This window comes from Leptosomus discolor, chromosome 11, assembly GCF_034619465.1.
Source record: "Leptosomus discolor isolate bLepDis1 chromosome 11, bLepDis1.hap2, whole genome shotgun sequence".
In the NCBI taxonomy this organism is placed as follows: domain Eukaryota; kingdom Metazoa; phylum Chordata; class Aves; order Leptosomiformes; family Leptosomidae; genus Leptosomus; species Leptosomus discolor.
The window spans coordinates 12,443,710-12,460,428 of NC_141401.1; the positions used below are offsets into that span (position 1 = coordinate 12,443,710).

A 16,719-nucleotide genomic window follows, 5' to 3' on the forward strand; every position below is an offset into this window, starting at 1 on the left:
ACCAGTAAGGCAGTACAGTCTGCCCTATATTTTCAGACTTTTGGTACCTTACATAACTAGGTGCAAAATATTTATTTTTATTTCTGGTTCTTTTCTTTGGAAGTGCAGTCATGTGCAATCAGGTGGAATAAGTGTGCTGATAATTTTCCTTCAGAAATTGTAATGGTTAGCGATGTGGACACTTTTCTTTTTAGGCAGAAACCATGAGGCACTGAAGCAAGCATTCACTTTTCTTGCACTTGAGGTCACAAATTTATGCAAGTTAAAAATGTTGGGCCTGCCAAAAACATCATGCTACACTCCACCAAATAAAAGGACACTGTTATTCTTACAAGGAAAGGTTTGACAGGACAGGAAATAGGCAGGGTCATAGAAGTTTACTTAATACCGAAACTTATTTAACCATCTTTAAGCCAAAATACAACTATCGTTATTAAAAAAAAAAAATAAAAAAAATTAAGGGGGAGCAGGAGGGGGACAGGGCAGAGACAAATACTAGAGCACTAGACTGTACTATTACAGGAGTAGCCACCAATACAGAAACTAGGAAACCTTAATAAAAATTCACATAATTCAGGTTACTATACGTCACCTGCCTTTACCGGGTTAACACCTAAGTAAGTTTTAATTTATGTCCTGAACTTGCAGCAAGGGGCATCTGACTTGAAGAATCCAATGCAGAGTTTACCAAGCTATACACTACTTTCATTACAGTGTAATTCCTAAGTCAACTGCATTCCACTGAAAGGAATGGAGGAACGGGGAGTAAGAAGAGAGTGAATATAAGAGATAGGAAAAATGTTGCTGTTCATTACAATTTTCCATTTTTGTTGAAACACAGCAGGAGAGCAAAGCCACAGGCTTCTCTACTGCTCTTGCATGCCAGGAGGGATTATGCAAACACTGCAACCACCCAAATCTTATTTAAATTATAGTCATTGTTCCCCCTTTAATGGTTATACTTTTGCCTGCTTTCACTCAAATATTGCTGCATCTTGCTTTCCGCCAACATAGTCCCAATGGGAGTCATCAACTCTTAATTATAGATGAGCAGATCTTTGAAAAATACCTCTGGAAAAAACTGGAAAAGAAAGCAAACTTTAAGTGCCATCTAGTGGCTGGTCTACTAAAACCCATTACATAGATCCAAAACATTCTTAACATGCCACAAAGTAATATAACTGTAGCTGAACTGAGGAAGCAGTGCTTAAATTCGCAACCACTAAAGACCAGGTTAATATTTTAGGGAACAAGAAAAGGACTAAAGACCAATGGCATCATTAGCATAATTTTTACTTTAAGATTTTTGTCCATAAGTGGAGAGTTCAAGTGGTAGGAATTGTATAGTGATCACCTGTTCCTTCTAGACCCTCACCAGCTTGTCAGCTTCTGCCTTGCTAAGTAATATGTACGTCAGTCCAAATCAGGAAATAGAACCCTTTCAGATCTCAAAATACAACCCAAACCATGGGGGTGAACCTGGAGCCAAGCATCTGGATTCGAAAGTTACCATTCTCCTCCAAATTCACATGGTGTCGAAGGTGAGATTTTCTCTATTTGTAACAAGTCAAATCCATTTCTAAAAGAAAGGAAGCAGATGGTTAGTTAATAATGACCTTTCCTTTCCCTGCAGGAAAAAGCCATTTTCTGCTGTAGGTGAGAATTCCCAACGAATTATTTTTCCATTATAAAAGCTCCACTTTCAATCACACAGAGCACATTCAACAAGAGCATTCCCCAAGCCTTAGCTAACTCCTTTTGGAGATAACGTGTCCCTCTTAAACAGCTTGTCTGAACCTGTTCAGTGATAATGGAGAGCAGCCCATCATAATTTTTATTTTTATTTTTTTTTTTTTAAATGGCATTATACTTTGGACTTCCTTTGGAGCTTTAAATCGGTTCAGTTTCATGCCTATAGTGAGCCCTAGGGATCACACCTCAGTGACAGGCTCTGGAAACATGAATCTGCCTAGACAGAAGTAAGACCTACACATCTATGTGTCTGTTCTCACGAGGTTACTTGCTCAAGCATGCTGTTCAGTCAATGACACACTCAGCCACTTTTTCATTGAATTACAAAACTAATTTACACCTAATTAATTCAGGCAGAAGATCTCAGATAAAGTAATGAACAAGATCAATGTGTTTCCCAGTCCTCTCTTTTTGCTAATATAAAAAACTTTTAAACATTTTAATTTTTATTTAAGAGGATCAAATGTGCTAATTAAAGCTTAAAATGTACCATTATAAAGAGGGAAATTTAAACCTTGTTGAATAAGTGCTGCTCTATCTTCTTCCCCTTGCTTATAGGGAGAGGGTCAGTTTTATGCACAAGAGCAGGGGAAGTTAAAAATAGCTTCTGCGACAGATGCTGTTCTGTGTACGTTTGCCAGATATCAACATAAAATACTTCTGTAGCACAGGTAATATTAATGGGAAAAGGGGAGATTAAAACTATTTGGAGTGTATTGCTTTTCGTTATCAACGAAATTGAGGAATTTCCTTTAAAAAGAAAAAGAGGGAGATGTGGAGCAGCATGGTTTGAACCAGAATGTAGCCAACGCTGTTCTAAGAATTCTCTACTCGCTGTCAATGCGAAAATCAACACAGGCTTCAATACAGGCCCTGGTCTGCAGTAGTAAGTATCAGCTTAAGAACTTTCAACACGTCGTTGTGTTGCCTGGCTGGAGCACTTGTCTTCTACAGCTTTGCCGCTCCTATTGAAGCAAAACCCCCACACCCCAACAGCAGTTACCAGGACTGGTTACCCTCGTGCAATGGTTTGGTGCGCAGGGAGGAGCTCAGCGTAGAGGTGAGCTTGAAAGCATTCCTGCTGTTTCAGATGGTAGACAGGCTTCTCCAAGGTCCTTCTGGGAAGAGCCTTGCAGTAATCTTAAAACTTAATATAAGCTTTCCTAGGCAAGCGGTTTGATGAACTCAGCTAAGCTAACTTCTCAAATAAGTGAGCCCTGTTTGGTAAGGACACTTGGACACCAGTCTGTATGTTGACAACCTGCAGCAGGCATGGATTTGTAAATGTACGTTTCTTCCTCCTATGTCTGAGAGGGTGCTTCTTCTAGCAGATACTATTCCTTCTTATCTCAGAATCTGGAGTGTTAGTATTACTTCCAAAACCAGAAATCAGATGTTTCCAACAGGTACAACAAATGTAAGTATCAAGAAAACTCAAACTTTTCCTTGTAGGCTGCTGTTCCAAGCAAGATCATCTTATAATATCTTTTAAAAAGGACTTGCATCAGTGTATTCCCTGCTGTTTTTTCGCTGTGGGGAGAGAAAAAGAGCAGTAGCAATGCTTGTTCTCAACTTAAGAGTCCAGCAAGAGGAAACAGCTTTACACAAAAGGATCATAGTTAAAAGATCTTTAAATAACTTTTGGTAATTGAAGTTCCTTTTTGGCAGGTTATAGAACGGAAGAAACTTAGTGTCAAGATCAGCAGCTCCAATTCATTTAAAACTTCATTGGTATGACGTGCTTCTTGCTTACAATAGGCTTTTGCATGGCAAGCCTGCTTGTGAAGGTCTGGGTGTACAGATATAAGCACAGCGTTGTGATAAGGGTGTAGGGAAAAAAACAAACTGATAAGCATATAATGCACATGGAGGCAAAGACGTCTACCCCGGTCAAAGATGAACGTACTTACTGTTTCAGCACTGCCAACTCAATGCAATCTCCATCCTATGGTTGAAGGAATGCGAATGCTCTCATATTACATTTAATTTTCCAGCTCCTTGGGGAAAAGGGGTAAAATGTATAAAATGTGCAATATTTGGGGCCTATTTTGCTGGAAAGGGTTAGTCCTCGACAAGAACATTAAGCTAATACCAACTTGATTATTATGAGTAACAATAACTTATGAATTTGTTAATAAATATTTCAAGAGCATATTTTATAGCATTTATTTACTGTATTGAAGATATTTCCAGACGACATGTTATTTAGCTCAAACGGTATTGCCTGCTCTTTTAATAGAGAGCTGAAAAACTGGCTGCTTGAGGATCAGCTAAGGACCAAAGACAGAACCTTAGCTGTGAACAGGAACACAAGTATTTTGATAGGCTGCACAAGATGCAATATTCAGTACCTTTGCCTTATTGTGATTTAGGGGTCAGAGTGGGAAGTCATATCGACACTTGTGAAACAGGCTCTCAGCATGAAATCCTGAGCTATATGGAAGATAGCTTTCAGAAGATTAACACAAACTGGCAAGGGAACAGTCAGCCATTTTAGTTTAGGTGAGTAAAATAAAAATCAAACCATTAAGTAATTTTTAAAATTTATTACAGTATAATCAGCACATAAACAATAAGCTCTTATTACTGAGGACTGAACATCTGAAAAGAAAAAAAAATCCATCAACTTATCAGTCAGTCATGCACATTTCCCCATAACGCAGGTGACTTCACTGCCTGTAAAAACAGACAGGAGGACAAACACAGAGATATCTACAAAACTTGAATTTATTTTCTTATGTACTCCAAAAATACCACATCTAATTCTAATAAAAATTTAGAAATAGCATAACAAAAAAAATATAGAAAGGCTGTTCAAATAACTTTCAGTTCTTTCCTGTAGAACCAAAACCGTCTTCGCCACGTTCTGTATCATCCAGAGCCTGAAAGACATCAATTATGGTAAGTTGGTTTAGTGTCTTAACTTGCCTTTTGATTCTATACAACAGGTATTGTCTATCATAGGGGAAGGTACATTTACTCATAATAATAGCTATAACTGAGAAACTAAACCAAAAAAATTGAGACATTTTAGAATATCTTTTGTACAAGTTTAAACAAACCCCACACTGTGAGACAACTGTTTCTAGTATATACTGAAGTGCCTCTCAAGTACCTGTTAGCTCTGACAACTACAAAAAAAAAAAATCTAGGTAAATGAATGCAAAGCATCAAGATTTTTATTCAGGTAGCAATGCTACTATGCAGTTCTAACACTGAAAGTAGTTTCAAAGCAAAGTATTTATCTATACCACAAATTGCAGCTTATATACATCTATCTTAAAATATTAATTATCAAAAATAGCAGAAATATTTTCTTTTGGCAACTTACTTGAACTTCTTCTAGCTCAGGATAGCAAATGCGTTCACAGATGAGCTGGGCAATCCTATCCCCTTTTTTAACTGCAATGAGGTTAAAATATTAGTTCCTTCAAAAAAAGTGAACAATCAATATAATGTTTAAAGAATCCCCTTTCAAGAGCGTCAGAATGTTCTAAAGCGTAAACACTTAACTGAAATTTAGTTAAGCAGATGTTAACGTTCCCAGAAAAATACAGGCTGAGATAAACTTGTGCTTAGTCCTTCTGAGGTGAAGTTTCAGCAGCAGTACCAGCTCAAGGCATCTCCCCTCAGTCCTGCTGCCACACTGGGGCATGTGAAGTGCCATTACACATAAATACCGCAGAGACGGAGACAGCTGTGTGCATCATTGTGGCTCCTTTTCTGAACCAGACCCAGGAACCGATTTCTCAGAGCGGGGGGGAACCCAAACTGATAAAAGGAAAACAAAACTTCTGACTTGTACCCAACCTGTGGAATCAAGTGCAATCTTTTTGTGTTTCCTCAACAGGACATTGTTAAGTTTCCATGTTTTTGTTAATTGTAAGAAGAAAAATGTTCTCAGCTAATTCTAACTCTTCATAGACTTTTAAAGAAAAATCAGTTTCTCAGCGGCTCTGCCAAGCTTAGCACTTACCTTCAAAAGCCTCCTTGCCAAAGTTGAAGAGTACCACACCAACATTTCCCCTGTAATCCTCATCAATAACACCAGCTGCCATAAGAAAGAATTAAGAGTGATATCCAGTTAATAAATGCTGTCAGCATATTAGATAAGATTTAGATTAGATAAGGCTTAGATTAGTAGATGATATTGACAGTATTGATTAGTATCTCATATTGACATCCTTTATACTACTCAAGCACAATGAAACAATATATATGAAAACACTGAAATATCTAAAAATCCTAATCAATCTTGCAAAAAGAACTGAAAAACATCATCACATATCAAGAAGTGTTTTACCACTGTACTGCTAATTTTAGCTGTAACACCCTATCCAAAATCAAGACAGCTGGACCAAATTCAGGCTCCATTTGTTCTGCTAACTTCAGCTCTCTTGAGTGTCAAGCAGAAATCTGTTCCTAACTCTTAACATTTTATTTGAGAGCTATGGCTTTGCACAGATCCAAATCCCGTATCTCAGGCAGAGTAACAGAACTAAAGCTTTAATGAATTGATTGTCATTCAGCTACATTCAAGTGTAAATGCTGTAAAACAAGCTTGCTCTTATATTTTTATATAACCGCATTAACTGTATAGTCCAGGAGACTATCTACCAATGCACATTAAAATAATCATACTCTGCTTCTTTGGGGTTTTTCTCACAGACACAGGAAGCATGTTTCCAGTAGAAAACCTGGAAATTTGGCTTCCTTATGGACCAAGTATGTATTTTGAGGTCTACTTGCAGAAATAATTCAAATACTAAAATTACATGTCATTCCAAGACATTCACAGACTCGTACATACAAAGTCCTACCTTTAGAGATTATAAGCACCAGAGGAAACTGTAGTATGACTGTACCTTGAAGTTTTAATGTTGAACCACAAACACACACTTAAGAACAGAAGACTAAAGGGTTTTTTCTTAGTTTCATCAGCTGTGTGAAAATATCGCAGTGCCTATGGTCCACAGTTACTGCACAATCTCTGCACTAGTTCTAGTGTGAAAAAGGTGTTCATACAGCTCGCTTTCCCTTGTAATGTTATGGGTTAATTAATTTCATTTCTGAACAGCTTCCTAATTAAGGTGCTAGTACTGCTGGGAGCATCCCCTGAGTTCTGAATATTCAGAAAAACATGCAGTTGTCAAGTTAACTCCCTGGTGTTTAGCCGCATGCAATCACTTAAAGGGACAGAGCACTGTCAAAAGTAGCAGTGAAAAAAACATAGGGGTTGCTGTGCATGAACATTTTCCAGAATCAAAAAAAAATTATTTAAAATCCTGAATGTAGCATTCAGGTCAGTTGATTCAGAGAGCTTGATGTACCAAAGCTACACGGACAGGTCTCGTGCTGTTTATGTGGTTTACAGTAGATCAGCTTTCAGGAAGGCAACTACACACCAGTTAAATTGAGAATTATAGCACATTACTTATATTGGTGATCCTGAGCTTTCTTGCACAATTTCTACCACAGTTCAATGTTGCAACTCAATGCTTAAAATATTAAAAATCAAATCCTATGCACGTGTCAAGTGTATAAGCAAAAAAGGCTCAACTATAAAACAATACCATTAAAATTTTGCCTTCTTACTTCTAGCAAAGTACTATTCCTTCCTCTTTTTTTAAAATATCAGATAATCTAGAGCCCTTACATAATTGCTAAACCAGAGGTGACACAAAGCATTAACTAAAGAGCGCTACACAAGTAATTTGCTTTGTTTTATACAACAGCAGACAGTGAGTCCATGCTACATAGATGCATTACAAAGAGAGATTCAACAAACTTGCAATGGTAGCACGAATAATTTTAAGCATCACTCAAGTTCTGCAGTCAGTTGCCCTTTAATTTGGTGTCCTTGTTCACAGGAATCAATCAGCTGGAGAGCTGAAAGCCAAATTCATATAAAATTATGTACATATGCTCATAAATGCATATTAACATATCATTAGCTCTCTGGATAAATTCTTAATTTGACAAGCCATTCTCAAGTGTTTCTGTACAGCTAAGACAACATTTTTCTAGACCATATGCTGGGATAGATATTGCTATGTATTAGAGATTGATAACAGAATTTGCTAATTTAACATAACGAGGGCTAGTTTTATTTCTGTTGTAATACAGTATTCTGCTCTAAACACAAGACTCAAAACTGATTACTACAGATTACTAATTCTATTTAAATGGAGATTATGCTTTTATATATATAAAATGTACCAATTAAAGTAGCACAGTCAGATTTATACATGTAAGAAACTTGGATGTCGCATTTTTGCTGGAATTATCTGAAGAAAATTTATAGAACAGAACAACTGGTGCTACTTAAAGTCATTCTAAATTAACTTTTCTGCCTTCATGTCTGTGACAGAAAGCAAATTTATTTCTACATAATGACAAAAATTGTACTTGATGTATTGGTTGTGCTTAACTGCTAATGAAGCTTTTTGACTTCCCAGACGCTGCTGCTATTTTCTGGGAAAGAAAAAAACCCAAACAAAAAGAGTATCTAGAACTTAGCTTGTACCAGAGTAGCTGGAGCTTAATGGCATGTTAGTATTTCTACCCCTTTTTAAAACCCCAAACCTTTTTTTTTTTTTTTTTTTCTGAAAAGGAGTGTTACAATGGATCTATACTGATTTACAATTAATCTAGTCAGATCGCTTTGCTGACCTTTAAACAATGGCATTAGCACAATCTCAGCTTTATGTACAGACGCTAAAATTTATTTTATAAGTATTTGTTGGAAAGGCGGTCATCTAAACAGGTACTTCTGTAAACACACCAAATTCTTTTGACCACCTATTTGACTACTGCTACAGCCTGGCTCTCCAGGATTTGAAAACTGTCTGATAGCTAAAGATGGAAAACACTGATGAATATTTCTGTGGCTGAACTGCAGTCAGCAACACTGAAAACTTCAGTCACTCATATTATTCATTAGCGTGGAAAAAACCCTCTCACTAAACCACACTAATTTTCTAAGCTTAGCTATAAAGCAAACACCTTGTAATGGTTCTGCAGATTGTATTGGATGTATTTTCTAGCAGGCAAGAATTGCACTTCCTGCACACTTCTGAGAACATCAGCTTTCCAGAGGATGCAGAGAAGAACAGGCTTCTTCCTTAATAGTACACCCGATACAAACAGAACTTGCAATTAGAGTTGAAGTTATGTCTTAAGAAAATGACATTTAAAAATACGTTTTGTGGCCAAAACAATTAGTCTAATGCTATGCTGAGTGACTGAAAACACTGCCAAAGCCATGACAATTTCAAATTCCATTAAAGGCACAGCTGGGTAAAGATTTTGTGAAATGAATTACTTGCCAATCTTTTTCTCTTTAAATGTGTTACACCTCCACTGACGTAGTCTTACTGAATTTAACCATCTCTATTTCAAGTTCAACCACACTATCTGTATCGGAGAATGTATGATCCCTGAAGATAAAAGAAAAATAGGACCCAGGAAGACCTCATCAGTTTTCCTTCTCTACAGAGTCACAAACATGCTCTATGTAATTGGCAAGACACATTAACATCCTCGGCTTTCTGTTATTCTGGAACAGCAAGTTGCAATAATTACATACATTGCTGGGGACTAAGGCACTTCTCTAAGTTATGTCTATTGGGTGGAAATCACCTAAGTAATTTGTGGAAAAAGCAAGCATTGGAATTGGCAGCTTGACATTCTGTCTTTGTCTGTCAGAAGTTTGGCATGTCACTTGTTGGGGAAGCATCCACACCTAGCAGATGTGAATTATGAACATATTCTTGCATAACCCCAATTTTTCTCCTTGACCCATCAGACTTCTGCCAATGTATTTTTACTTAAATGGATAATGCCCTCATTGTGACAAAAGTACTTTTGCAGGACAAATTAAAATATGTAACCATTGTTTTGGTTTTGTTTTGTGGGGTTTTTTTGTTTTTTTTTTTTTTTTACTAAGTCATCCTCTACTAACTGTCAGTAATAGTTTTTACTAATTTTGTCAACTGTTAGCTCTTAAAATCTCCACTCAGGTCATCTCCAAAGCACTTCTGGTTGCCTTCTGGTATTTCCCAGTTTAACTTTCAGATTGAAAAGATTGTTCCATATAAACCAAAAAATTGTTTCAGCAGTATCGCTTTAGAGAACCACACTATAGTAGACCATGTGTACTAGAGAGTCACAGGGGTGTAGAGAATCTTGGATTCCCACCTTAGTGCTCTTGTATGTTACCTAGCAACACTTAAAAACCCTCAGTGTAACAGCCATGCAAGAATCAATTCTGACTTAAGACAAAGCCTGAACGGCACAAAGCTGGCACAGATGCTCCCCTTTAACCTCTCATATCAGAGCTGTATCACAGGCACAGCCAGACTTCGATATGCCATAAAGCAGACAGAACTAAAGTAGTTCTGCAGCAGCTCTAAATTATACTGGGAATTGCTTTGCTTTCTGGCTGGTTTGGCATCAGAAAGAGAAGGATGCCTAGAGCCACCCTTCCTTGCCTCTAGAGCCAGGCCTATAAGCAAGTAAAGGCTGAGTACCGCTGCCATAAGTAGTCCTTCTTGTTTACCATGGGGAGTGGGGGGAACAACAAACCAACAACAAAAAAAAACAAGTGAAGAGGAGCAGGCCTCAACTTCTCAGCACACTTTTCCTGTCAACTTCTGTTATCGCTCAAATTATAATGCACTTGCAAAAAATGTGCTCTCTCAGCCACCCAGCACTTAAGATACCCATTAGATGCATCTTCTTTATGCCATTACATCAGAATACGTAGGGTTTAGTCCTTTTACTACAACCCGTCACCAGAAAAATCAATTGCTTAGCGTTTTAGGACACAGAAAATATTTTATTTAACTTGGAGCTGTATTCTCGTACAATTAGAACAACATAATACACATTCAGTGCTAGTTAAATTGCTGTGGTTACAGCTATGCTCAGAATAACTGCCCAACAACCTCAGTGGTGAGAACTGTGCAATGTAGATGCCATTTTATAGTACAATACTTAGAGAATCTGCCTGTGCTCTGATCAGCCCTGCTGCAAAACTGGAATTGAACTTTCAACATTATTTACTTCATTTTGCAATTACAGGGATACGGCAAAAGGACAGTGAGGCCTTCATGAAGGCTTCTGATTATAGATATGCCTGTAACAGTTGTTTTTCAAGAAATATCTGTGAATTTCTAATCAAGGTTAAAGAAAAGCTCAAAATATTTTAAAAACCACCCTGTTCAAAACAAATCTGTTTCTAGTACTGAAAAACAACAATAAAAAAAAAACAGTGAAGACTTGTAGAAAGTGGGATTTTAGTTTTATTACTGTTTCAAAAGACTTTCAATTTAAGTCAATTAACATAAAGTTATTAGTTCAAATCTGCTTTACATAATTTGTTACATTTTCATCAGTAAGAGTAAACTAAAGCTCTTTTCATCCTAGTAATCAATTCTACCCACAGTAATCGTGGTAGAATTGTGCTTTCTATCATTCCTTTTGAATATCATTACTATATATTCTCTGTGTAAAAGAATATCTGTATATTATTGATTTAATTCATTCAGATCTTACACTAGACTGAAAGCAATCACACACAGATGTTTAGTCAAAATGGAGAAAGCAGAATGTAAAAAGCCATCTTTAAAGCCTAAACGAAAAAGTAACTGCTATGCCAGGCACTGCCTAGAGAAGTACAATATGGTTATTATTTTAAAAAATCAGTAATATTGTTATAATTTAGCAGGTTTTAAATTAATTATGACACACTGGCTTTCTGAGGTATTACCCAGTTATCTCCTTTTGCCAGACTACCAATGGAGCTACCATTATTTATTTATGCACTATTACAAGGTGAAATTAAGGCAATTCTATAACAAGATTTACAAAGTGTTAGTAAAAAGAACAAAAAATCTTACCACCAACATCTATGAAGTGCTTTGCAGCTAAACCAGAACGCGGTGCTAGAAAACAAGACATTTTTTTAAGTACAATTATTTATTTTGAAACTCTTACACAGTATTTATAGGTTACATACTGTGTGTTTGCACAGTTGTGGCAGCAAGAACTGTTTCCACAGTCTTTCTAAAATAAACACTATGTTACAGGAACTACTGTAAGTGTTAATGTATATACTAAACAAAACAACAGCTGCTACAGGCTACAATAAAACTGCAATCTTTAAGTGACATAAGCATATCTTTGTTCAGATCACCAGTTGCAGAGTAAGTTTCTCCACGGAAGGTGGCTGGAGCACACAAAGACTATCTTATCTTGGTTTATTTTTGGTGGCTACCACTGGTTTGGAATAATCTCAAAAGACTATTAGGTCAATCCATTTAAATTACGAAAGAAAACAGTATTTGTGAAGCAATTTACTACGAAATGTTATACACAGATAAACTAAATGATGGGCATGGGGTTTTTTTACTTACCTTCACCTACTTTGATGAGGTACTAAAATGTTACTCTGCAAAAGTTTCTTTCTCTGGGATAAGAGAAACGCACGTGCAGTCTCCTTTTAGATAAAAGGACACTGCAAACTCTGATCACACTCTTCCACTGGAGTGGCTATTGCTCTTTTTTTTATTTTAAGATTTTCTACATAATACAGGAAAAGAATGTGCAAAACATAGAACCTGTACAAGATATTTTTTTCTCAAATATTCTGTCACAAAGTAATCAAATTCTACTACACTAGCACCCTTACTTCAGGGTTAATTCTTAAACATCCAGGGGTGTATTTTCTGTAGGTCCATTACCTATTGGTCTTTGTGACTGGAATTCTGAAACCACAGAGAAATACTGAACTATTGCATAGCCCCTATGTATGTACATTATGAAAATTTTTGCTAATCATCTTTGTCATTTGACATACACCAAACCTCAAATGTATTTGACAAGAAATGTCTATCAGAAGGCTCAATAAATCACACAGCCATGTGGCACCTCTTTTTTGTGTAGACTAATTCAGGAAGAATCTAAATGCAAAGATGGCGTCAAAGCCGTTCTACACTGACTGTGCAGCCTGTTCCTAGCCTTACGGTACTTGGTACTTACCTACTCGGCCGTAGCACCCAGAAGGAAGGGCAATTTGAATGTCTGTTTTCACTACAGCCTTTTCCATGGGTGGTATCACACAGTCATAGGCGCTGCATTAAAGAAAGAAACGCTCGTTTATACAGAATATTTTGAAAATTTTCTTCTCTGTAATTTAAGATACAAAACTACCCTGAATTATTCTTGCTTACATATTTACAGACTTACAAAAACATAATGCAGTTCCTAAAACACAAGATATTCCCATTTTGATGGTGCTAGCTTAAGATTTCATAGTGTCATTTGAACAGCATAATCTTAAGATTGCTAGTTTTAATGTTTTTTAACTGATAAGACAGACAAAAAAATACAAGTTTAACGTTAAATCAACAAATAGGTGAATGGGTTTGTGCAAAAGCAGGAAATTTAAGGATAATACACTTCTGATTAAGCTTTCTAAAGCAGATAAACTAGTTGTAATCAAAAATAATAATCTGTTGAGTAATTTTGAGGCAACAATTTTTTTTTTCTGAGCAGGTCAGAAGTTCATGATTCTGTTGGGAACTGCAAACTAGAGAGATTTTAAGAACTTTCTGAAGCAACTCTGCTGGAGGCTTAATGAAAGGCAGTGGTGACAATACCACAGTGAGACTGTTCTACTTGTTTAAGGCAAGCATGTCTTGGCTTTGAAGAACTGATTTTTAAACACTGGGAAGCATTGAAAGTGTTTTTGTGAAACTAACTTTTTCAAGGTGTACAGTGCACCACTAGAACAAGAATAGTAACAAACTTGGTAAGACAAAAGGAATACAAAGGAAAAGTGTCAAGTCTGGTGAAGCAAAGCTTCAGGAAGGAAGTCAGGCGAAGGAAGAAAAAGACAAGCTGATTATTCTATAATTCTAAAAAAGGGAATGTAGAGGAGGTCGCAGGGAGTTCAGATACAACTAGCGATTGTATTTGATCACAGAAGCACTACGCAAACAACCACAAGCTTAGCTGCAGATATTCCTGAACTTAGTAAAAACCTTTGAGTAACAATTATTATCAGTTCAAGCAAACCCAAATTCAAGTCTGTACAGCAACCCACGTGGTTTCCAGCCAGGAGTACTATCAAACTGCCACAACTCCCTTTGGCTGGCAGCGCCCAGCAGCCAAGGGGGAAGCAGAAAAGTGTAAGTGCTGGCGGGGAGGGTCCACCTGCACTACCATTTTTTTTTTCATTAGGGAGGCACCTAGTCAATGCCGGTGCCAACAGCAACTCAGCCTGACTTTCGGCCAACGGCTGCATCGCTACGTGATGAAACCGGTGCTGCAGCACGGCTGGACCGCAGATCTCTGGAAATGGAGAGGAATGGAGGAGCAAGGGAGTTAACAAACAGGCCAGCTCCGGCCTCCTCTTCTGCAAGGCTGGCGAGCCTCTCCGGGGTCGCTGCTCAGCAAGAGGACCTGCCTCATGAGGGCCGTCTCAGCCACCGGAGCCCCGAGCCAGGGGGCTCGCCGAGCGGGGCGGCAGCGCCTGCCCCTGAGAGGGAGCGGACCGGGGCGCGGCGTGGACTCTTCCCGGGGGTGGGATACCCTCACCTGTACAGATCGTAGCCCGCAGCCCGAGCAGAGCCCTTGGAGGGGGCGGAGGCGTTCTCGGACAGCTTAGTGAAGCGGAGCCGTGCGATGGGCTCCCCGGGCACCAACCCCTTCTGCCTCTTGCTGGGGGATGGCTGCGGGACGGCCTCGGAGGAGGGCATCGCTACACGGGGACGTGAAAGAGAGGAGACCTGCTGTGAGGGGAGAGGGAAAAGCCCGCGAAAACCGGCACAGCCCACTAAAGGCAGAAACAGAGGGGGAAATCGCTCCATCCCCGGCCGCTCCCTGCGCCGTGCACCCTGGTCAACCCCCGCCGGTGAGAATGGCCTCGCCCGGCTCCTCCTCAGCGCCCAAGTCCCCGGGCCCTCACCGAGGGGTCCCCCCCAGTGCTGGTTCCCGCCCTATGGTGTCAGGCGGGACTCGCAGGTCGCGGTGCCCGCAGCCCCTCCTGGTCGCGGCTGGAAGGCCTCCAGGGGTAGGGCCCGCGGCAGGGCAGGGCAGGGCAGGGCCGCAGTGCGGCCGGGCAGTGTGTGCTCCCCCCATCGCCCCGCCGCCCCCTTACTGCGCCCGCGGGGGTGCAGGAGCCGCCTGAGGTGCCGGGCCAGCATGCGCTGCCGCCGTGTCGGGAGCGTGGGGAGCGTGCCGCCGTCAGGCCGCCCGGCGCTCCCGGCCGCTGTCCGGCGGTAACAGGCTCGTGGGGCGCCGGCGGCGGGCGGCGGCGCCCCCTTCTGCCCCTACCCGGGGTCTACCTGCCATGCGGCGCGGCGCGGCCCCTCCGCCAGCGGACCGGCGCCGCGGGACAGGGCGGCGGCTGTGCTCCGGGGCGCTGGCCCGGGCCCGGCGGCGGCTGCGCCCCGGGGCGCCGGCCGGACCCCGCGGGGCGCTCGGCGTTGCCGGGGGATGCGATTGCGGCTGCACGGCCGGCGGCGGGCGGGGCCAGGGCCCACGGGGCGGAGCCAGGGCCTTATCGCCGGGCGGCTGGGGCGGCGGCGGCGGCGCGCAGCGGGGAGCTGGGCTGGACGGCTGCCTCGGGGGGGGGGTCGCACAGCAGGCGTGGCCGTGAAGGCGGCTGGCGTACCGGCGGTCATGCCTCGCGTCCGTCTGCAAGCGGCCTGTGTCCACCTTCAGAAACTCGGGCAACGGCAGAAGCGTTTGCCTTATGAAAGGAAAACAACTGCCTCGCCCCCATGTCGAGGCTGTAGATAGGAAAACCTACCGGAGGCCTGGCTTGTTTTTCTGTCTCAGAGCAGAGTACTTTCATGATGTCACCATCTTTGATTTTGATATTCACGGCCCTTTTTTGCTATCCTGTCTGTAGAAGACTTCCCTCAGTTCCCCTGTGTGCTGTGGGCTGATGACAGTACCCACTGGATTCATGGTTGCAGAGTTTGTCCTTTCCGCTTGGGTGGGTGTATTTTTACCCTGTGTGAAACAGCTACAAACTGTTGGAGTTCTGTTTGTTGGGCTAAATTTTTCCAAATAACCAGTCTTTGTGACTTTTAAGAGCAAAGTGTATGTGATTTTCTCCTTGCTCTGTTACATTTTTTTAAAATGCAGCCAGATGGCAGTGAAACCATTGCTATACATTGCAGTCCAATTGTGAAAGATATTTTGAAGAATACACTTATTTGGGGTTTCTTTTATTGCTGTTTGGTGCTTTCACTCTTAATAGCATGCACTGTTTGAATGAGAATGTGCATGTATCATAGACCTATGTGGAAAAGCTACTTAGTTTTATGACTTCTGATGTAAGCCATCCACAAATTGAAGTTCATAAAAATTTAAGTTGTATCAAGTGAATATCTAATTATGAATGGTTATTTATACAAGCAGAATTTTCTAGAGGTTACAACTGCATCCTGCACCCTAGTGTAGAAAAGGACTAATTTTATGCATGGCCTGGCTGGGTGAGGCAGGCTGGGTTCTACACTGTGTCTAAGATAGCCTGAAAGTCCAAAAGTAATAGATAGGAGGACTCGTCCAAACATACTATGAAGGAGAGAGGTCTCAGCCAAGTGACACTTTTTTCCCTAGATATTTACAAGGAAAATAAAACTATGCTTGAAGTCTGGGCAAGTTTGCCTTGGTCCTGGGAATGTGTTTTTGCTCTGTATATAGTCAGTTGGTCAACATTCCTGCGTTGTTTGCTGATTAGTGCTGCTCTCCACTGGGCATTTCCTCCTGACTTTGAAAAAAAATAGTGAGCCAAACTGAAATTATCTGCTTTTTACCTAGATTGAGAGTAGGAGTGGAGGCTGCTTTGTTGCACACAGAAAGAAACATAGAGCTTCTTTCAGGGATAATAATCCATAAAATCCCCCCCACTGAAGTTTTGGTGTTAGAATGAGCATTTTTATTAGAGGA

The 16,719-nt window shown here is 40.4% G+C and overlaps 1 protein-coding gene across 1 annotated transcript; it reads right to left on the reverse strand.

Moving 5' to 3' along the window:
* Nucleotides 1-4,328: 4,328 nt before the first annotated feature.
* DUT (deoxyuridine triphosphatase) lies at nt 4,329-14,963 on the reverse strand. Its single transcript, XM_086471687.1, has 7 exons — nt 14,918-14,963; nt 14,356-14,518; nt 12,796-12,887; nt 11,655-11,699; nt 5,729-5,803; nt 5,084-5,154; nt 4,329-4,634 (listed from the first exon to the last, which is right to left on the reverse strand). Exons 1-7 carry the CDS (start codon nt 14,961-14,963, stop codon nt 4,578-4,580), a joined length of 549 nt encoding a protein of 182 aa, XP_086327813.1. The 3' UTR covers nt 4,329-4,577.
* Nucleotides 14,964-16,719: the final 1,756 nt, after the last annotated feature.

What these genes read in the sequence shown, in the direction of transcription:
- DUT (XM_086471687.1), bottom strand. Translation starts at nt 14,963, where the DNA reads ATGCTGGCCCGGCACCTCAGGCGGCTCCTGCACCCCCGCGGGCGCA. An exon ending in GCACTTCATAGATGTTGGTG is followed by an intron (nt 5,804 to 11,654) that starts GTAAGATTTTTT and finishes TTCTTATGGCAG; the next exon opens with CTGGTGTTATTGATGAGGAT. An exon ending in TGGCAAGGAGGCTTTTGAAG is followed by an intron (nt 5,155 to 5,728) that starts GTAAGTGCTAAG and finishes ACCTCATTGCAG; the next exon opens with TTAAAAAAGGGGATAGGATT.